The sequence below is a fragment of the Muntiacus reevesi genome, chromosome 2 (assembly GCF_963930625.1).
Source record: "Muntiacus reevesi chromosome 2, mMunRee1.1, whole genome shotgun sequence".
Taxonomy (NCBI): Eukaryota; Metazoa; Chordata; class Mammalia; order Artiodactyla; family Cervidae; genus Muntiacus; species Muntiacus reevesi.
Window position 1 is genome coordinate 199,745,999 of NC_089250.1, and position 21,805 is coordinate 199,767,803.

General features: G+C 49.3%; 1 protein-coding gene across 2 annotated transcripts; it reads left to right on the forward strand.

The window, feature by feature from the left end:
• The first annotated feature begins 50 nt into the window (after positions 1 to 50).
• Positions 51 to 20,962, forward strand: UBFD1 (ubiquitin family domain containing 1). Of its 2 annotated transcripts, none has more exons than XM_065924505.1 (7): positions 51 to 254; positions 445 to 774; positions 2,078 to 2,286; positions 4,753 to 4,818; positions 4,966 to 5,071; positions 9,146 to 9,228; positions 20,188 to 20,962. In XM_065924505.1, exons 1-7 carry the CDS (start codon positions 230 to 232, stop codon positions 20,203 to 20,205), a joined length of 837 nt encoding a protein of 278 aa, XP_065780577.1. In that variant the 5' UTR covers positions 51 to 229; the 3' UTR covers positions 20,206 to 20,962. The 2 variants fall into 2 exon arrangements, with proteins under 2 accessions (XP_065780577.1, XP_065780576.1); XM_065924504.1 differs by lacking the exon at positions 20,188 to 20,962 and adding an exon at positions 11,615 to 15,307 and having other exon boundaries at positions 58 to 254.
• The last annotated feature ends 843 nt before the right edge of the window (positions 20,963 to 21,805 follow it).

Below are 21,805 nucleotides of genomic sequence, written 5' to 3' on the forward strand. Positions count from 1 at the left end.
CAGAGCCCAGCAAGCGGGCGATTTCCCGGGCCCGCCCCCCTCGGTTCTCGAAAGCTAAAGCGTGGCAGGGGCCGGGCCGGGGAAGCGGAGGAGGCGGGTCTCCATAGAAACCTCCACCTGTTTCCGGCCAGGCTGTGCAAGATTAGGGGCTGCTGCGGGGGCCAATCTCAGCCAGCTCGCCTTTTCCCGGCGGCCTCTGCGGGAGCGGTGGGTGTTGTACACAATCATCATGGCGGCGGCCGGAGCCCCGGATGGTGAGTGTGGAGGGGGTGGCGGGCGCCGTGTCGGGCCGGGATGAAGCGGGCGCTCCTAGGGGATGTGGCCCGGCACTAGGGGCGGCGGGGGCAGTAACCTTGCTCGGGCACATTGGTCCGGCGGCTCCCGCGCAGAGTCTGGTTCCAGGCCCAGCCCGCGGCGACCGTCCACCCTCTAAACCCCTTGCAGGCATGGAGGAGCCTGGCATGGACACGGAGGCCGAGACCGTGGCGACCGAGGCGCCCGCGCGGTCCCTCAACTGCGTGGAGGCCGAAGCCGCGGCGGGGGCGGCGGCCGAGGACTCCAGCGCCGCGCGAGGTAGTCTGCAGCCGGCCCCGGCCCAGCCCCCTGGGGACCCCGCGGCCCAGGCCTCGGTCAGCAATGGCGAGGACGCGGGCGGCGGCGCGGGCAGGGAGCTGGTGGACCTGAAGATCATCTGGAACAAGACTAAACACGACGTCAAGTTTCCGCTGGACAGCACGGGCTCCGAGCTGAAACAGAAGATTCACTCAATTACAGGTAATCCCCGTGGCGCTGACAGCCTTCCCCGCCGCACCTGCCCACTGTATATGCTGTGCTAGGTATCACGTTGCCTGTGTTCTTACATCAGTTTTCTCAATGCTACCAACAGCCTGCCGAAGTAAGTAGTAATGTGCCCGTTATTCAGATGGGGAAAATGAGAGCCAAAATCAGAGCCAATCGACTGAGCTGGGTTTCAGGCCCAGCTCTGCTTCTTAGGCCCAAGTTTCCAACTCCTGTTTTTAACATCTCTAATAAAATCACCTAAAGCATTTGTTAAGTTTACAGCTTCTAGGCCCTTCCCCCTGGAGAGTTTGAGTCAGTGGGTCTGGAATGTGGCCAGGAATTATTTTTAGCAAATGTTTCAGGTAATTCTAATAAGGGAAGTTTGGAAAACACTGCTGGTGGCTATCACGTTGGCCCCTTCACAGAAACTCCTATTACGTAGATTTATCTTATTTACAGCACTTTTCCATTTGAAATGATTTCCTTTTTAAGCTTTCTCTGGGTAGCCTGTAAGCTCCATGAAAACAGAAACCTTCTTGGTTTCTATATCCGTGATATTTGTGGACATTCACTTAATATTTGAATCACAGGAACTACTTGGAAGAAATAATACCTGATACGGCACTAGGTAGGTAGGTTTAGTCGCTCACTTGTATCCAGCCCTCTGCGACCCTGTGGGCTGTAGCCTGCCAGGCTCCTCTGTCCATGGGATTTCCCAGGCAAAAATACTGAAGTGGGTTGCCATGCCCTCCTCCAGGGGATCTTTCCAACCCAGGGATTGAACCCAGGTCTCCTCCATTGGAGTCAGACTCTTTACCGACAGAGCCAGCAGGGAAGCCCTGATATGACGCTAGTCGTAAAGAATCCACCTGCCAGTGCAGGAGACATAAGAGATGTAGGTTTGATCCCTGGGTTGGGAAGATCCCCTGGAGGAGGAAATGGCAACCCACTCAAGTGGGTTCTTGCCTGAAAAATTCCAAGGACAGAGGAGCCTGGTGGACTACAGTCCATGGGGTCGCAGAGAGTTGGACACGACTGAGCACACACATTGATCGGTTACTTAATACCTTGTGCTGCACTAAATGCTTTACATTTGTTCCATCTCTTAGTCCTTAAAGCAAATCCAAACAGAAGGAACTATTGTCATCACTCTTATGACGTTCTGGAGGCTCAGAGAGGTTGTAAATTGCCTAAGTGCACAACAGTGACTAGCAATAAAGCAGTTTTCACTTAGGAGTCTGTTGTACAACGAATATTTTTCATTTCTTCTTTGCACTGTCCTCTGCCTTTTCCCAAGGTCTCCCGCCTGCCATGCAGAAAGTCATGTATAAGGGACTTGTCCCTGAGGATAAGACATTGAGAGAGATAAAAGTGACCAGCGGGGCCAAGATCATGGTGGTTGGCTCCACGATAAATGATGTTTTAGCAGTAAACACGCCCAAAGATGCTGCCCAGCAGGACGCAAAGGCCGAAGAGAACAAGAAGGAGCCCCTCTGCAGGCAGAAAGTGAGTCTGTTGTGTGATTGTTGGTCCTAGGAAGAGTGAGGCTTTGTCTTCTCGAGCCTAGGCTGGTTGTCTCCTTTCTAGAATAAGCTCCTTTTCGGACAGGGCCCATGATGGAAATTTATGGCAGCAGTTGGGTGCGGCTGGCTGTTGAGTGGAGGTGACAACTACCTGAGATTTGCATCTTTGTCTCGTCTGGCGGGTCAGTGTGTCTCAAGTCTACCTACTTTAGGATGAGGCCTTTGTAAAGGCAGGCTTCAGACAAGGTATTGAAAGGAAACAGATGCGGGTTTCTCTCCTATTTAGCACCAGAGAAAAGTGCCACTATTAGAATTAATCCTCCATTTCATACAAATGCTTACATTTGTTTTTTTGGCTTGTGGCTTCCCCCAAGTCAACAAGCCTTTTTCTCCATAGGTAGGGAAATCAGTAGCTTTCAGCAGTCCCTCTGAAACTGACTGTTTCAGGAAGCCAAACGAAGCTGACTTGGAAGATAACTACACTGATTTTTTTTTTTTTCTTTCTTCCCTCCTTCCTGGTCATGAAGTGGGGGTCTGGTTTTTCACATGCTCTGTTGCTTGTTTCAGATTGAAGAGATCCAGCCTTTTTTGGTGCTCACTGTAGCCATTCAGATTCTTTTTTGCAACTGGGAAAAGTAAGAGTGTTTCACTGTGGAGGGAACTGGTTGAAAGAACGGTCACTTGCGATCTTATCACCCAGCAAACTGCGCTTGTAGTTACAGAGCCTCCCGGACACTCTTAGTGTGTTCCAGGATAATAGATATTCTCAACTCAACCTGTTTCCTGTGGAGAGTAGACTGACCTTGACCAACATTACCACAATTTTCGGTTACAGGTTATAATCCCTTATATGTGCTACCAGAAGCCCAAGCCTGAAAACCAAAAGTGTTTCTATAGATTAGGCAGCAACACCCGACCAGAATTAGCATCGATCGTCATGTTTTACCCTAGAAATGTTAACACATTTGGTGACAGGTGCTTTCCAAGACCCCTGCAAAGAATATCATGTAATGTATTTTAAAACTGTATTATGTTTATACAAAACATTTGTCCATAGGGTTTCAAATAAGGGGTTGTAAACCTTTGTTCACATCTAAAAGGTGTTTATTTGGACATTTTCCCCTCCAGATATGGGGTGATACCAACCAGTTGAGTTCATTTCCATTTTCCTATCTTCCTTTGCCATGACATATGAAATTGTCAAATAGGAACATGTCAAACATGAGTCTTTCCCCTGGTCACGCCCTTGGAGCATAACAGACTTCTTAAATATAGGTTTTGAGTTACTAATGGTAGCTTAACAGGCTTAGAAGTGTTCTCCACAGTGAAGGGAAAATTCTTCAAAAGGTACTTGGGATGTATGAGTCAAATTAAACTTCTAAGCCACACAGCTTTGTTCCATTGATGCCGGTTATGAGACATAAGCTGGCCTAATGAGAGGGACCTATTCTCCTAGCTTTTCATCAGCTTGTTCAAGAATCTGGGGCTGATACGTAGAGTGACCTTTTGCTAGTGGTCTGGCACTTTTCTAGTTATTCCTAACCAGAGGGTTTCCGCCATGCTAGTGAGGGTTTGAACGGGCTTGTGGCCACCTGGTACTTAAATTCAATGAAATGTTTACTCATTACCCACAATTCTAGCTTGACCAGACAGCGACTGTACCTCTAAAGCCACAGATGGAGAGGAAACAAGACTTAGGCATTTGGGCCAGACCAGAGCAGTTTTCAGGGGCCACATGCCTAATTAGAACCCTTTATGAGCTGCTTCAAACTCCTGAGGAGGGAGTGGAATTAGGCTTACTGTCAGACTGTAGAGTAGTTAACATTTCTCTTTGGAAAAGTGGCTCTTGAGCTTTCTGGTTAGCTCTGTTGAGGGTGGGGTAGTGGGGAAGATTTCTGCAGTGGGCTGAATCTCCATTTGTTGAAGAAATGTCCCTTCTAGGGAGCTAAGCTGATTGTCACATCCTTACAGGTTTCTGTGTGAGTTTGAGTTGGCAGAAATGGCTGTCCCCATTTTGTACCTGTCAGGAGAGCGAGCACGCTTTGTGGTTCTCCTTAAGCTAGCTGTGTAGTCTTCTCAATGGTGATTTTGGGGGAGGGAGAGAAGGAAGTCGAGTTTATGTGAATTAGCAATCTGGAAAGCTTAATTGTTCTAAAGCTTTGATGTCTACTATGGTAGCCACATGTGGCTGATTAAAATTCAGTAATATTAAGAATTCAGTTCTTATGCTAGCCACGTTTCAAGTGCACAAGTGGTCTTGGATACTGTTTTGGACAGCAGAGATACAGAATATTCCCATCACAGAAATTTCTGCTGGACAGCACTGCCCTGGAGTGTCAGGGACCCATAATCTGTAGTCAGGACAAGCTTCATCCTGTTTTTCAAAGAAGTAGTAAAAGACAGAAATGCAGTCAGCTGTTTCATGTAATTATCTTTTTCTGACTTATAGCAACACAGGAAAGTGTTGGATAAAGGAAAACCTGAAGACGTGATGCCGTCTGTTAAGGGTGCTCAGGTAAGCCAAACTCCTTTGTGAGCCTTCTGAAAAAGGCTCCACTTCTGCTTTCTTGAGGTTCCTGCAGTCATGTCCTCAGCTCCTGTCTTCTCCTGCCTCGCCGTGTTACTGGTTCCTCTCTCTTTTACCATGCTTTTGTGCCCCCAGGAGCGCCTGCCGGCTGTGCCGTTATCCGGCATGTACAACAAGTCTGGAGGGAAAGTGAGGCTTACCTTTAAGCTAGAACAAGACCAGCTGTGGATCGGCACTAAAGGTATGGGCTGCCCTCGCCTCTTCCTGGCTCGCTGCCTCTGGCACCCAGCAGGGCTTGGGCTCGGGTTCACCTCTGCTACTCAGTCTGGAATCTCTCTCCACTGTGCTTTGCATGCTTTAGATTTTGCTTTTTGATGCTCGCCTCTGTTTGGTCCCTCTTCCCTCATTCTTTTCAGTCCATCAAACGTCCATCAAACATTGGCTCTTCAGTTGCAGCCAGAACCAGAGGTTCCAAGCATGTGGCGTGAGGGCCAGGTCCTGTCTGTGGACGAGAGTTTTCTGAGTTTACACACAGTCTCTGAAAGTCAGGAGATCTCACTGGATGAGGGTTTTTTTGTTTGTTCGTTTTTTGTTTTGGCTTGTCTTGAAAAGAAGCAAAAGATCTAGCCGTTCTGGACGTACGTTTTCACGCGGCAGACAGAGATCAGCTGGAGCCAAGTAGCTGTTGCAGGTGGACCGTGCTGCGGTCCTCACTGTCCCGTCCGTCTTTTACTGTAGCCAGCGCTGTTCATGTGCGTCACCTGCCTGGCCCCTGTAGATCAGTCTGCCTGGACTTGGGACCTGCCTTCCCTCCTTGCCTGGTTGCCCCCTGCTACCCCCCCACCTGCCCTGCCTGGGTCCGGAGATGTTTGCTGGGAAGTGTCTCCGTCTGTCCTCCCTTTCCCTTCCCCCAGATGGTTCAGAGTCTTGTCAGTTACATTCTGGAATTATTTGTGTCTCTTTCTTTCCCCCTCTATTGTGCCTGTTGATTCCTAGCATCTGTGAACTTTGTTAAAGCAAGTTAACCCTTATGCCAGCCCCATCTGTGATCTCTTCTGTCCTGCCCATCTTCCACACTGCTTTTTCCTCACTGGTTCCTTTGCTCAAAAACCTTGGGCTCTTTAAAGCCAAGTTCAGATGCCTCAACCTAGTGTCCAGTATTCTCACCCGTGGGGTTCACGTTTAGATTTCTGACCCGGCTTCCTGTCCCACTTGCCCTGTCGTATGCTGCGTACTTGAGCTGCATCACTCCGTGAGCTTCCCACCATGCTTTGCACAGCTCATGTTTCGTCATGCTGGGCCTTTGCCCAGGATGCCTACTTCCTGTTCCTGTTATTAGCAAAAATCTTCCAAGGTCCTACTTAAACATGCTCTTCTAAGGAAGCCTTCCCTGATATCTCACCCCCACCGCCCGCCCCCCATAAAAGAACTGCTGCCGCTTCTGTTCACAGAGCACCCGCTTTATCCCTGGAGCACTCATTACTCTCAGACTTATCTGTCCCCTGTCAGATTCCTGGAGGGAACCAGACATGCCCAGTTCACCTGTTTCTGGCCAGCAGTGTAGGTATTCAGTGTTGGAGGTAACTGTAAGGAGAAGTATGGCGGTGTGAAGTATGGTATTGTGAAGGTTAGCTGGTTTCAGGGACAGGCCATTTAGTATGATTCTGCTTAAAATGGGAACCAAGGAGGTGTTAGTTGCTCAGTTGTGTTCAACTCTTTATACCCCCAACAGACTATACGGACTGTAGCCCAACAGGCTTCTCTGTCCATGGAATTGCCCAGGCAAGAATACTGGAGTGGGTTACCATTCCCTTCTCCGGGGGATCTTCCAAAACCAGGGATTGAACCCAGGTGTCCCGGATTGTAGGCAGATTCTTTACCATCTGAGTCACCAGAGAATCCCAAAATGGGACCAAAGTTTTAGGGAAAATAATTGGAGCAGGAGTGATGAGGAATGAGATTTTAATCATCTTAGAATGTAAAAGTAGGTTTCTCATTTTTAACCCAACCCTGATTCTTAAAATGAACAAAGACCTAAACCACCAAGATACTTGAGTTTTCTAACAATTTTGTGATTCCTTGCCCCAGTCTTTTTTTTCACTTTTGACTCTCACTACATGGGCAAGGCAAGTTATGCATAAAACTTAAGGGCTGTCCCAGTCTTCCCAGGAGCTTTTGAACTCTGTTGTAGGTCATTCTCTTCCACAGAGCCTGGCACATCATCAGTTTTCTTCAGTCATGCGCTGCCCCACCTCTGTCAGATCCTCACTTACTCATGCCTTGCAGGGCAGTTGGCTTCATTCTCCATCATCGGCAAACTTGCTGGAACCCTGCCTCTTCCTTGGCCTGCACTTTCACTCCTGCAGCCTACTGGGAGGCCGGGATCAAGGCTGCTGGCCGGGAGGGTGGGTGCAGGTAGGGGAACTGGACGAGGACTGTGTGTGTAAGCCTTCGATGGTTCCTAGGGAGTGTTTCCAGGTGGTAAAGTTCTACAGGAAACTGACAGATCTGCTGGGGCTAATGACAGCCTCCTTTTCATATGTTAGAGGTTTTGTTTCAGCTCGTAGGAGCTGCCACCTTTCTGCTATGGCCTTAATGCAGAGCTCTGGAAGAATTTGGTGGATCAGGGTTTAGAGCTGTTGAGAGCCTCATGGCTGACCAGCCTCATTAAAGAACCTGGCTTTGAACGTGCACATCTTCAAAGGGTGACCAGGGCCAGGACTTCCATTCCCACCCAGGCGGTGGTGTCAGGGTCCCTCAAGCTTTCTTCTCACTGTGGGTCCAGGAGTCCTGCACCCTGAGTGTCCTAAGCACTGTCCTAGGAGGACGGCTTGTTCTGGGAGTTGGCTTCCAGCCACTGGCTTCATCTTTCTGCTGAAGTGACCGTCCCAGCAGCTAGTTGACGTCTTTCTCAACGGGTGCTTTATGGAGTGGTATGCAATGACTCCTGCTTGTGGCTTAAACTGTCCTTGCTAGCATGCGTGGGGGGCAGTACCAACAGCCTTGGGCCCTGCGGAGTGAGAAGAATGAGCTCCAGGCGGGAGATGGGACCTGTGACCTCATGAAGCTCCCATGGGGAGCATGTGCCCTGTGTGTAGGGTGCTCGGGTCTCTAATCTAGCCGATTGCTGTCACTTAGGAATGTGGGCCCAGGATTATTGAATCTTCCGTGTTTTCAAGAGAAGCCAGAAGTCCATGTTTTTGTGTGAAATCTCTGGACAAATCAAAATGGCTGATGTTTAAAACAGTTGCCATCTCAAAAGACCAGTGCTGGTCAGATCCTGCCTGTGGGTCACTGTATTAGAGCCATTGAAAGTCAAAATCTGAATGAGCATCTTCAGGCCCCATCTCCTCACCCCCCTTTTCAGAGACCAAGGCCTGTAGGATAGAAGTTACATGTCTCAAGCCACCAGTTAGATGACAATCCAGGGCTCTAAATTCCTAGGGTTTTGTCAGCTTATCTCTTTTTTAGATTTTTGCTTTGTGCAAAGCCCAAGTTTTTTCCAGCATGGTTTCAGCTTTTGCGGAAACTCCCTGCCCCTGAGGTGTCTGCTGCTTCTGGGCCACCACCCCCTTTCCTGCTGCTTGTCTCCAGTCTCATGTCACCCCAGGCATGCCTCGCTGCCTCCTCTTTCTTACCTGCTATCCTCAAACTTGCTGCAGAAGGTCTTCTGACCCAATGTGATGAGTGCATCCTGAGAGTTAACCAGAAGAGGTTATGGACGTTCTCAGAGAACTTGTTCAAGTGTGTGTGTTTGGATGGGTGGGAAGGGGCTGGGAGGGGGAGTGGGAAGGATCAGGATGGGAGACTGGGGGGAGGGGAGTGAGGTGGATCTGGGTGGGAGACTAGGAGGGGGAGTGGGCAGGATCAAGGGATAGAAACTGGTCTTAAAACCGCAAGCAGCCCCCTTCCTGTACAAGTAGCAGGGGGATATTGCTGCCTCCTCCTGGTCCCTTTGACTATCCCAGGCACCTAAGGCCTCAACCAGGGCTGGGCTTGGTGAAAAGGGTGCAGGGGAGTTTCCTGGGTATTTGTCAGTCATCAGGCTCCACAGAGTAATACCAGGATAGCTCTATCTATGCTCTCGGAAACCTTTAATGCACACCTGCCAAGCCCTCTTCCCCATTTGCTCCTAGGAAGTCCCCACCTCCCAAACAGGGCTTGAGGCGCACTGACCAGAATGCTGTCCTGTTGTCCCTGGAGGGTGGGGGTGGGTCCCCCAGCCGTCAGCCCTGAGGAGGGACCGCTGAGTCACAGGAGTAGAGCCTGGGGTGGGGAGGGCCTTTAATAATCTCTGTAATCCCTCTCAACTTAGAGCGGACTGAGAAATTGCCCATGGGTTCCATTAAAAACGTGGTCAGTGAGCCTATCGAAGGACACGAGGACTACCACATGATGGTAAGTAGCCGGGCGGCTCGCGCGCACTTGACTCCCGCTTCTGCCCCTCCAGCAGGGAGAGGCTCTTCACTGAGGAGAAAGCTCAGTGTTGAGAAGACAACAGTCTTAAGATCCTCCTCTTGTCTTCCAATTCTTAGAACTTAATCCCTGATCTACTCCTAGTTCTGTTGATTTTGCAACCAACCCCCCCAACCCTGCTCCACCCACCACCTTCACGCAGTTTAAAGGGGATACATTTTTATCTCTTGAGAGTCTCTCATATCTGTAATATTTTGTTTTTAGACCAGGAAAATAAATGCCAAGAGGAGGTTAATGGCTTGTGGGTCTTCATTTTAAGTTTTGTCTCAGGTATGAAACAGAACCTCCCACTAGCCTTGGCGTCTGTGAGAGCACCAGGCTGCCCCCTTCTGCCACGAGGTGCCTACCCGGGGGGCTGCCCTCGAGTGGCCGAGGACCCTTGGGGGAGGGTGGGGCCTTGACCTGGTTCTGCCTGGAGTTGCGCTCAGGAGAGCGGCTGCTCTTCCGCAGACAGGGGCTCTGGAGACGTTCTCCGGCTCTGCAGGCAGAGCAGGGCGAGCAGCCCTGAGCAGCGAGGCCGGCCCCTTCCGTTCTCCCAGCGCTGGTGAAGGGGCTACTTTAAAGTGAAGTTGGGCCACCTTGCTCCAAAGTCGCTGTGGCAGGGACGAGACCTGAGCAGCGATAGGGTGCGAGTGTGGCTGCCCACCCTGCTCAGTTTGAAGAGGCAACCGTGCGGTAGCAATGTCAGCCCCGTCCCAGGAGGAGCGGCCGCTGACTGGCGTACAGAGTTGGCGGTAGAGGGAGGTGTTGGAAACTTCTGGAAGAGGGCATATCCAGTTGTGACCCTTCTCTCGGCAGATGGCGGGGCTCCTGGCTCTAGGAAGCCAGCCAGTCTGTTCCCTGTGCTGCCCTGCGGGGTTCTGGCAGTGCAGCCCTGGGTACCCTCCTGGTAGAGGTGGTGATGACTCAGGCTCCTCCCAGGCCCTCGGGCTAGTCTCTGTGTAGTCCTTAAAGGATTACAGGTGATTGGTTTCACCTGCTCAGTTATTTTTTCTGTTTTAAAAGTTGGACTTTAATATTGTCACCTGGGCTCCTCCCTTCACTCCCTTTTGAAAAGTTTGTCCCACCAGTTTGACTCCATAAGGTTCATAACCACAGTTTTCAAACAGTCTGGGGAAAGGAACTTCCAACAAGTAGCATGGATCATTTTGGACATATTTTAAGGAGGTGGTGTGGATGACTAATGCCTTCGCATTTAGTTTAAATGCTGATTTCTCTCTGGAGCTGTTGCTGGCAGAGGTGGGTTCTAATTGATCCCTTTCTTTTCTAAGCACCATTAAGTGCCTTGGCCTTTGTCTTAATGAAGATATCGATTACCTCTTTGTAGGTGCCATTTCACTAGATTCACAGTCCACCTTAGAAAAGGGTGGCTGTGCTTTTTCATTTTTAGAGAAATGTTAAAAGAGTACCCAAAAGAACCAAGAGCACTATAACAAACCCATATATCCATCAACCAAGAAATGACTGTTGTATATAATCTTGTAACTTGTTTTCAGTCTTGTTTTAAATAAAAGAAAATCCATCAACAGTGAATATGTCCCCATTGTCTTCCCGCCCCCTTTGCCCTTGTCATGATTTATCACGTGGATCCTTCCCATCTCTATGCGTTTATTTTCACGTGTATCCATGACCAAGATACAGTATTGTTTTGTGTTTTTTCAGTTTTCATAAATGGTATCATGGTATGTATCGTTCTGCAACTTGCTTTTTTTTGGCTCGACATTATGATCTGTCTGTATTCACTCTAGATCCAGTTCATACCTTGTAAAAGTAAATCCAGCGTTCATATGAGTAGGTCACTTTTAATTTTGCGTTCCCTTAACCGATGGATATGTAGGTGGTTTCCAGGTTTTTATCATTTCTGACCGTGCTGCTTTCAACACTCCTGTCTCCTCGTGCATGTGTGGCAGTTTGCCTAGGGCAGTGGTTCTCAAACTGGTCTCTGGGTCGGCAGTATCAGCTCACCTGGGAACTTGTTAGACGTGCAGATCCTCAGGCCCCCAGCTCTCTGGAATCAGGAAGTCTCAGGGCTGGAGCTCCCAGTCTGATATAACAAGCGCCCAGCTGGCCCTGCCGCACACGCGAGTTTGGGAACCACCGCTTTAGGCTCGGCTATGCCTAACGCTCCCACAGCTTTTTCTGTTTTATTTACTCATTTGTTTCTGACAGGAGAATGCTCCCATGTGCACACTTGTTTTGTTTCTTCCCAAATGATGAGCTCACTGCTCAGCCTCCCCGTGTTTGTTGTGCTGCCTGCTCAGTCTCCCGACCTCTGAAGTACCGCTTGGTTTTCCTTTTTCCCTTCCAGGCGTTTCAGTTGGGCCCCACGGAAGCCTCTTACTACTGGGTGTACTGGGTTCCAACTCAATATGTGGATGCAATCAAAGACACTGTGCTGGGGAAGTGGCAGTATTTTTGAAAGCACTTTCACCTCTGGCCCAGGAGACTGACCCAAAGTGAAGGACATAGCTGGGAGAGGCCTGCAGCATCCCTGGATTTCAGAGTCTGGAACTTTGTTCAAAACTATCTGTATCCAATCTGAGGTGATGTGGTGACTGAAGCCAGAGGTGATGTACTTTCACCATTAGCTTAATTTTAACTTAAAATCACCGGTTCCCTTTCTTGCAGTCAGCTTCATACCATTTTTAAAAGTCAATACGGTGGAAATCAATAAATCTGAATTCTGAACATGTTGTGTGGAATACTCTTAAGTGTGTTTGAGAGTAGATCTACCAATTGTGTTTGGAAAGGGATGATCAAAAGCTTTCTGGTTTTTTGGTTTGTTTTTTTTTAAAGTGATTTCACCTGAAATATTTTCATAACTCTTTGGTTGCAAACATTTGGACTGCGTTGTGATGAGTTGGGGGTGGGTTTTTTTTTTTCCTTTTTCATATAAAATTGTATGCAAAATGTGGGGGTTAGTAAGCCATATTTCTCTGTCCACTGATTCAGAATGAATCCTTTCCCTTTTTATTTTCTCACTTCCTAGATGGGAATTTTTGTTTCTGAAAACCCAAAGATGTCAGTTCCTCCTCTCGTACCTCATCACCACTTCTTTGCCCGGCCTCCCTCCCGCCACGCTGCTGCTCGTGAATGCATGGCAGGAGAGGAAGAGCCAGGGGTCTGGTCGGGATGCTCACACGGGCTCTGGTATTTGTTGAGTAGCGCAGTGTGTCCCAGCGACTCCGGTCTGAACGTCTTGCCCTTTGGTCCCCGATCTCTGGGGAGACGGCACTGCCGCTTTGACAGTTGCCTGCAGCCCTCGCTGATTCGGCTTTGAGGCCCAGCCTGGCATGGGTGTGCCGACAGAGGCCCCTCTGAGAGGAGCCCGGTGGAAGCCAGTTATACAGCCATACAGCCACAGACCCAGATCCTTCCTCCTTCCGTTAGAAGTTTTGAGAAATCCTTCAGCAGTCCAACGATTCTTTCAGTGACGCGTCTGCATCTGGTCCTTCTGCTCATGCATTATGTTCAAGTGTCCTTCATCCCAAGTTTTAGAGATGCTGCCTTTCTCAAGAAGTCATCTGACCTAGTGGGTTGGCCAATGGATTTCAACATCGAAAATGGGATAAATGGCTTTTGTGATTCGCTCTCCCTCTTCCAAGTTTAGCCCTTAACGTCCTTTGTCCACGTGAAGTTCTGTCGTCTCCCAGTGGTTTGGTTGACTCTGGAACGAGGGACAGTCTCTTGGTGAATGATACCCTTTGTGCTGTTCGCTGTTGCTCTGCTGCTGTCTTTGCGATTCTCCTCTCACTGGTGCAGGCCCTCATAGTAAGGTTTGGCAAGAGATGTCCCAAACTTCACATTCTGGATTCTAGACTGTTAGCCTTCTTTCTGTGAAATGTATTAGCATGTGTTCGCCTAAGATGACTATTCCTTGTGAGCCAGTTCATGGTGATCTCCCGCGCCCTCCCCTTCTAAGCTGTAGTTCAAGAATCCAGCCCATCCAGACCGACTCTTGCTTTTCGTGGTGTCGTCCATGCCAGATTACAGATCTACGCAGGAAAATCTCCTCTCGCTTTTCTGGGGGGCACAAGTTCGTCTGGGAAGTGTAGCATCCAGGAGATGGCCTGTTTTCCACCCCTTGCAAAAGGAGCAGTACCTGTAGCTCTTCTGTCCTTGTCAGCCCACAGTCCCTGGAGGAAAGAGCACGTCTTTGCTGCTTATGGAAGCCTCGCTCTGCAGTTGACAGGCCTTGTGTCCTCGCGGAGTGGCATCGCGGTTTGAATGCTGCTCTTTCAGTTGGCCAGCCTGCCTGTCCCGGAGGCTTGTCCTGACAGTGCCACATGCCCACTCTTGAAGCAGGCGTCCTGTCCCCATTTCGCGGGGCTGCTCCCCAAGGCCCTTCCTACCAGGTTCCTCCCTCATGTGGCTGCCCCCCGCCCACCCCCCACCTGGCGCCCCCTCCTCCCAGTGACAGCGTGCGTCCTGTCTCCCTGCTCCCCAAGGGCCAAACCGCTTCTCACTCAGGCCGGTGTCGTCTCAAGACAGGACCAAAGCCTGTGTGAGCCTTTTTATTTGAAGTAAAAATGGTGCTTTTTTCCTTACTTGGAGATCTTCTATATACATACTGTAAATGACATCTTTTCGTGTGGACCTGTTCGAGCACTATTTTCCAGAGCCCACAGACCGTGCTGGCCCGGCCTTGGGCTCTGGCCGCCCCGTCCACGTGGAGGCCTTGCGGGAAGCCCTGGCGAGCAGCGGGGCCGCCGGGGGGAGCGCCTGCTTAGAGCCACGCCTGGGTCCCAGCAGCGCTCGCTAGTCTGTCGCTCGGCCCGTGAGCGGGCTTGTCATCATCTTCTTACGGTCCAGGATGGACTGACTGAATCTGTGTTAGCAAACTCAGGCGCTCCTTCCCCTTCGGTAGCATCACGGGGTTCATTCTCCCTCAGGGTTCTCCCCGCACGGAGTCCTCGCTGGGGAGGGGGCAGCCTGGACTGCTTTCGCGGGGGCAGGAGCCCTCGCGGGGCTCCGAGGGCAGGCAGGTGGGTGAGGCTGCTGTCTCTCCTGGAGCTGGCAGCCCATCCACAGAACACCAAACCTTTCCTTCCCTCCCCTCCGCCACGTGGCAGAGTAGTGAGGAGGTGTCCCTGCCCCTCAGCTCTGCTTCAGTCAGCCTTTTCAGAAAACTCTGAGACGGTCTCGAGACTTGCTCCAGCTCTTTGGTATTCAGTATTCAACTATTTGGTGTTCAGTTTTAATCGATGATGGGCCTTTTGCAAGTAGTGTCAGCTCTTTGTAAAATGAGTCAAGCTGAGCTAAGGGTGCACTTTGCTGTATCGTGGACGTGGTGGGCCAGGTGAGGCCTCTGTGGGCTCCTGCTTTCCATGATGGCCAGGGAAACTCCCTTCGCCGCTCAGTTGCCGGATTTCAGCTGGAAGGGGCTGCCTTGCTTGTTACTCTCCCTTTCACCAGGTGCCTGGAGGAAGGGTCCCTGGCGCTCACACTCGGTTTGCCCCCTTTGCCGGAGGCAGGACCCGGTGTGCCAAGGCCAGCTCGCTTTCCACCCCATCCTCTGAGGGCGCCTCTTTCTCTCCTGACCTGTTATCTTGGAAAGGATAGTCCTTTTGTCTTCAGGCTTTGTGATCGAGTCATCGCCAGTTAGGACTGGCACCTGTTCCCTTCTTTGCGGGGCCGGGTGGCCTTTCTGAAGTCGCAGGTGGTCAGGAGCCCTCCAGTGCGCTTGACATCTGGTCAGTTGACCTGCCAGGCTGGGTGGTTCTACTGCTTTCTGAATTTCTAAGAATCTCTCTTTCTTTCCTAACGAGTTCTGCAGATTTATTTGACAATGTACCTAAGTACCATGTTTTCCTTGTGGTGTACACTCTGTTCTGGTTTTTGTTTTTAATCAAATGCCTGTTTGGGAGGAGATGAACGTATTTAGTCTATTAGATTTGCGCTGCTGGAAAATTTTTTTTTTTTAAAGTGTAACCTTGACTAGCTGTCTTATTGTTTATCCTGTAAGATTAGTCTATCAATTAAAGTTTGATAATTAATTGCGTCTCCTTTTCCTTCCAGTTCTTCATGCGCCTTGTCTGTACTGGGGATTGACATTGAAACTGGGCCCGGAGTCATTTTTGTCCAGTTGTGGGGTACCCTGTCACCATCTCCCTTGTTTGGCTCTTAGGTATATCCACATTTGTTCCTGCTGAAAATAGCTGATAAAGGGACCCGACTCGATGTGCCCCGTGTTAGTCCAGCTCCCAGCTTGGCGGTCAGCCACGTCGCTGTCAGGGCCTTCCTCCTCTGCCTGGCCCCAGGCCTCACTCTTCCAGGACACGTTTGATAAGACACTGAGATGGAGCTGCAGCTTCAGCCGCAAGCCACAGAGACCCAGGGGGAGGGAGGGAGATCTGGTACCAACAGCGGGACGAAAGCAGAGACCTGGGCACGAGCAGTGACTGTAGTTGTCAGAACTGGTTTTGACCCAGCACTGCTCCCATTGGACCCTCTCTTCTCTTCGCCCTACTTGGTAAATGTTCCTGAAGGTTCTGGTCTCTCTGCCCCTTCTTGGCTCTTTGCAGTTTCCCATTACCTCATAATCCTTGAACCACACCGTTAGATTCTTAAGGTTCTGACTGTTATGGGATGGAGGCTGCGCCCCATGCTGTACGTGGCCTGATGCCCCCTGGGAATCTTCTGTCTGCATAGAGGGCACTTCTGAACTGTTACTGCAGGCTGCTTAAACCAGGTAGGGTGATTGAGCCTCCTCAGACGGAGAATGAGATGAACTCCACTCTGAATATCATACCATATTTTGGGGGTATCATACCTTGGCATTTTCTCAACTCTGGGTAGCTATCAGAACACTCGACAGCGGGGACCCCACAAACACAGTGTCGTGAGGGCAGGAGGACTTCTGCCTGCTTTTGTCCGAGGTGGTCTATCTAGCCCATCCTGCTTGTAGGAAGTTGCTGTGCTTTCCACCCAGGAGGCCTCTGCCAACACCACTGGGCTGTTTTCAGCTGGGATTAACCTCTGCCTTTTCCAGTGTCTCGAGGCTATTTTTATTCTGAAGCCTTATTAGCCTGTCGTATTTTATTGATAGGCCCCTCCCTGCTCTTCCCCCCATTTTATAACTCCTAACTTTCAAGTTTCTTCCACTTTTACCATTTTCCTCTCTCTCTCATTGTAATCACCTGCTGTCTTACCTTTTTTGTACATTTTCTTTTTTCCCCCCTTTTTTTGTACATTTTCAAGCCTACAGAAAGTTGAAAAATGCTAGTGCCCACATCGTGCTTTCACCTGGGTTGACCAGTTGTTAAAACGTTAACTCCATTTGCCTTCTCTTCACGTGCATACTTTATTTTGCTGAATCATTTGACTGCCTTGCAGATGTCATAACATGTTTTATGTGGATACATAAGCAGCATCTCAGAAGAGTAAGGCCATTGTTACATCTTAGCACAACACGGGTACCTCACCTAAGAAAACGAGGATCAATTCAGTAATATCACCTAATATGTAGATGATGAGAAATTAGTAATACTAGTTAATAAATACATCTTCTAGAATGGTTCTTCCCAATCAATAATCCTTATGTTTCTGAGCCCTGTATTTTTTTTAAAAAATATACTTTTAACTTGATCGTTGCTAGCCTTGCTCTCCCTTTAAAGAAACCTCCCCCCCATGTGTTTCTAATCATCTGTATGCTGACCCCCTGCTCTCTTCCCTTCCTGTCTTGAGTGTTACACTGTTACCAGGCTTCTGAAGCTGTGGTTCCGGAGGAGGTGGCCGGGGAACTGGCGCCCCCACCTGGCAGAGTCACCTTGTCCTCTGGCCTCCCTCCCGCATGTGACTTGCCAACTGCCGGGATCCATGACTGAGGACTCGGTTATTGGTGACAAACCCAGTTCATGTGAATTACACAAGGGGATTTGGCTCATGTAACCAGAAAGTCCAGTGTCAGACCTAGGCGTCATATCGGGCGCCTGACCCTCCAGCTCCCAGCTTTCCTTTGTTGACTCAGCTTCTAGCAGACGCAACCCCAAGGGGAAGAGAAGTGTTTTCTTCCTCAAGAATTCCGGAGTAGAAATACCAGACAGGGCTCTTACTGGTGTGTTACCCTGCCCTCCACAAACACATGGACACAATAACCTTAGCATCCGAGACATTGTTACCGTTGACCTGAGTTCACTGTGAGTCGGGGGCTTTCAGGTGAACCCACCAGACTGCAGAAAACAGCAGCTGCGGCAAGGCAGACCAGCCGGCAGGGCTTGGACCTTCATGCTCTGTGCCAAGTCAGTTACTGGGAAAGGACCTCCTGTAGGGCTCCAGCCTCGGTGAAGAGTGGGTGCTCCTGAACCCTCTCTCTGGTGAGGGGGGCGGTGGGCATGTGGTTTAACATCATCCCTTTGAGTCTGTCCACTGCCAGGCACTGGGACAGATAAAGTGTGTGCGTTCCATTGTCACCACTCCACCACCTCTTGTCAGCCCCTTTACCCATAGGAGGAAGCTTAGAGAAGGGACCTGGCCAAGGTCACATGCCTGTCACAGACTGAGGCTGTGCTTCAGAATCCAGATGTACCTGATCCCGGAGTCTATGCTCCGAGATGCCGGTCTTACTGTTGAGAACTTAGGAAAGAGCTTGGCTACTTTGTTTTGCTTTCATATTTTTTTCTTTTTTCTTCCCGGTTCATTTATCTTAAGGGTACTAACATATATATGTGAGTTGTTTTTTAACTTCGAGCCTTGATATTTATTGCTTGGCCACCGTTTAAAAAATTGAGACAGTAAATAGTACACACTCTTGATAAAGAAATCTCAAATAATTAAGTCTCATGTAGTTCTAGCTCTCTACCCCAGCTCTGTTCCATGCCTGAAGGAAACAGAGTTCACTTTAGGCTTAAGCACCAAGAGGCCATCTCATGGTCAGAGGGTCAGTCATTCCCACGTAAATCCTTTATCAGAATCGGGGTATCCACAGAGGAACTTCAAAGCAGGAGGGAGCGGGTCCAGAGGAAGCACCTCACATACTCCAGCCTAGAGTTCTAGATCATTATCTGTCATCGGATTGGGTATCCCACAAGTCAGTCCAACATCCCCAAATGAAATGATATTCTTCTTATTTTTCCTTTATGGCCACTCCATGTGGCATGCCAGATCTTCGTTCCCTGATCAGGGACTGAACCCGCATCCCGGTGCAATGGAAGCAAGGAGTCTTAACTGGCTGGGCCACCAGGGGAGCCCCTGTATCCCTCTTCAGTCTGACCCTCTTCTCTTCCCTCCTACAGCTTCTCACCCAGGACCAGTAGCCCCAAGCCATGAACTTGAGAGACACCCTAGACTCTCACTTCCTCTGTCATCTGACCACCTGCTATTTTTGTCCCCGGAGTATTTTTGCAATCTGTCTCCTCTTTATCCCAACCCTCAAATCTGCATCTTTCTCTTGGGCTCTTCTAGTACCCAACACTTTGATCCCCTTCAGTTTACCCTTTGCACAGCCAGCCACCAACCACTGAGCTCAAGTATAGCTGGCTGCATCTACTCTGGGAAATCGTGTGCCTACTGCCTGTAAGTTCCTTATCAGACAAGTGAGGCCGTGCTTCGTGACCTGATCCCGGCCACAGCTTTAACCAGAGGCCACCCCACCCAGGATTTCACCCTCGTCATAACCCCTGCCTGAACCAATGGCATTTCACCTGTACGCACGTGGTGCTCGTGGCTCCTGCCCCTGCCACAGGGCTGACCCCGGCAGAGCCTTAGAACATGGCCCAGGCTTCGCTGGCTGCAGAATGCCTTTCCCAAACCTCGGCTCCTAATGAACCACTCCCAGTTTTCACAGATTTCTTACTTTTTACACAAAATGTGTTTATATTTAGAAAACACTGATTAACAAAAATAAGCCAAGGTATTTCTACCACATGGTGGTAATCTAGCATTTTGGTTATGTGTTGTATGGAAGTGGAATCCTGCTGTTTAGTCTGTTTTGTGGCTCAGCTGGGCAAGAATCCGCCAGCAATGTGGGAGACCTGGCTCGATCCCTGGGCTGGGAAGATCCTCTGGAGAAGGGAAAGGCTACCCACTCCAGTGTTCTGGCCTGGAGAATTCCATGGACTGTATAGTCCAGGGGGTCGCAAAGAGTGGGACACGACTGAGCAATTTTCACTTTCCAGATAAAAGACCAATTTTTCATTGTGTAAAATTGTTCCCATTTAACCAATCCCACACTGTTGGATATCCAGCTGAATGCCATCCATATACTTTTTTTTATACATATCATGTTATCTTCTCTTTAACAAACTTCAAACAGGATAGCTGACGGGCTGTCACCTAATCACCACTTGTTAACACTGTGCTACCGTCTCTTTTTTTTCTGAACCATTCAAAAATTACCTGCAGGGACTGCCCTGGTGGTCCAGTGGCTAAGGCTTCGAGCTCCCAATGCCAGGGGCCCAGGTTCAATATCTGATCAGGGAACTACATCCCACATGCCACAACTAACACCCTGAACAGCCAAATAAAGTCACCTGCAGACATCTTGGTGCTTCACTTCTAAGTTCTCCTGAGAATAAGGTTAGTTTACGACTTAATACTGATTATATGTAAGAAATTTAACATTGTTTTATCACCTATGTAGAGTCCAGTTGTCCTGAAAATGTCCTGTTTTTTCCTCAAACCTTTCAAGCTTCACATTTCCCATGAAGTTAACGTGTCTCTGGCCTCCTTTAATGTAGTTGCCCTGTCCTTTTTGTTCCACATCACTGGGTGTTTTTAAAGTCCCACCTTCTGGATTCGTTTCATGATCAGTTTGATGAAGAAAACCACAAAGGTGACGTGTCCTCTCATGACTTCAGGAGCAGCTCAATCAATGCTTGTTATCATTGGTGATGCTGAATGTGAAATATCACATGGATTTTTTTTCACTGTCTCCCTTACCAGATGGTGAGCTTCCTGTGAGCAGACTTTACACTTGTGACCCGAGGCCCAGCCTGGAGGAGTGTTCCGCAATGGCCAGCACACCATAGTTACATTGGGTGCATGAGTGCCCTGGCTCTTTGGGGTGACAGACGAGCACTGGGCCCAGACACAGGTCACGACAGGCCTCCCAGCCACCCTTTCCCCAAGGGACCTGCCTACAGCAGACACACTGATCCTGCTGTTTGTTCTGACTGACACACTTTGGAATGCTATATTTGGCCTGTTTGCTGCCCATATATAGGGACACACCAGTTTCTCAAAAAACTTTATAGCAAGTTTTTAGACCAGAAGGGCCTTTGCTGTTTGAACATGCCCCCAGATGCTAAATACCACTATCACCAAATCATGTGGGACTGTTCCCCCCCGCCCCCCCCATTCTGGCTTCTTTAAGACTTAGAACAGTGCTTGCTTCGGCAGCACGTATACTAAAATAAGACTTAGAACCACCACAGAATGGCCATGAGTGGGCCGTTTCACGGCAGGTACGTGTTAAGGTTTTAGCAGTCTCTTCAGTGGCGTGCTGCGGACTTCAGGATTTGAGGCAGCAGCACCCACATCTGCAATTTTTGCAACATGTGTAGCTGCTGTGGGAGACGAAGCAGCCAGGACGTTTACCCCAGATACTAAGTTAGGGTGTGTTCCAATTAGGAGTCCTGTGCAGCCTATTTTTTTGCCTGTTGGATCTCTAGTGCCTAATAAGCACTCAAACTATTTGTTGAATAAATGCAGTTGGAAGAAGAATGAGGCAGTCCCTTATGTTCCAATTTCGCAGTTTTCCAAGAATATCTTCTTAAGTGCTTAAAAAAATGCAGCATAGCAATGAATGCCTCCTGTTGACTTAAAAAGGAGGGAAACATGACCGCTTTCTTGTCAATAGTAGTTCTAAAGCGAAGGACAGAGAAGGAACTGGCCACACTGGGTACCTCCAGGAGCAGGTGTGGCCCAAACCCCTGACTAGACTGCAGAGTCCTGTCACCTCATCTCAGCCACGAGTCTCTGCCGGCTGAGGATCACGCAGCCCGTCCCTGCACCTCTGCAACGATGCTACTTCCTACTTAACTACAAGACTTTGAGCTCCTTCCTCCCGCATGCCAGAAGTTCCCCTAAAAGTAGAGCAAGTATTTTAGGATAGGTCTCTCAAGTTAAATCTCCACAAGAGCTGGGCAGTTGCCTACATCAAGTCCAAAGACCTAACACAGTGCCAGGACTAACAGCAACAGGGTTCTTACTGATGTATGACAGACAGACACAATTCACAGTAACCTAGGGGAAAAGAGAACCTTTTATCTTCCCAAAATTACTAAGTTACCAAAATTACTAAATGCCATTAATTCAGAAATGGATCCTTACGACAGGATGAAAAATTAGTCCCACACACTGGTGTCAACTGATATGAGGAATAATCAGTAAACTAACGGGGGCACAAAGTATTTTGAGGCAGAACATCCTTTTATCACTAATTCATTCCTCATACTGAAGGTGGTCAGAGAGAAACTGATTTCAAGCACTTGGCTGGAAAAGTTGTACTTCTGATATCCATGAATACCAATGACAAATCAGACAAATCTTTAAAAATGCT

Coding starts and splice junctions, on each gene's coding strand:
- UBFD1 (XM_065924504.1), top strand. CDS start 230: ATGGCGGCGGCCGGAGCCCCGGATG. Junction 775..2,077: donor GAAGATTCACTCAATTACAG/GTAATCCCCGTG, acceptor CCTTTTCCCAAG/GTCTCCCGCCTGCCATGCAG. Junction 4,819..4,965: donor CGTCTGTTAAGGGTGCTCAG/GTAAGCCAAACT, acceptor TTGTGCCCCCAG/GAGCGCCTGCCGGCTGTGCC.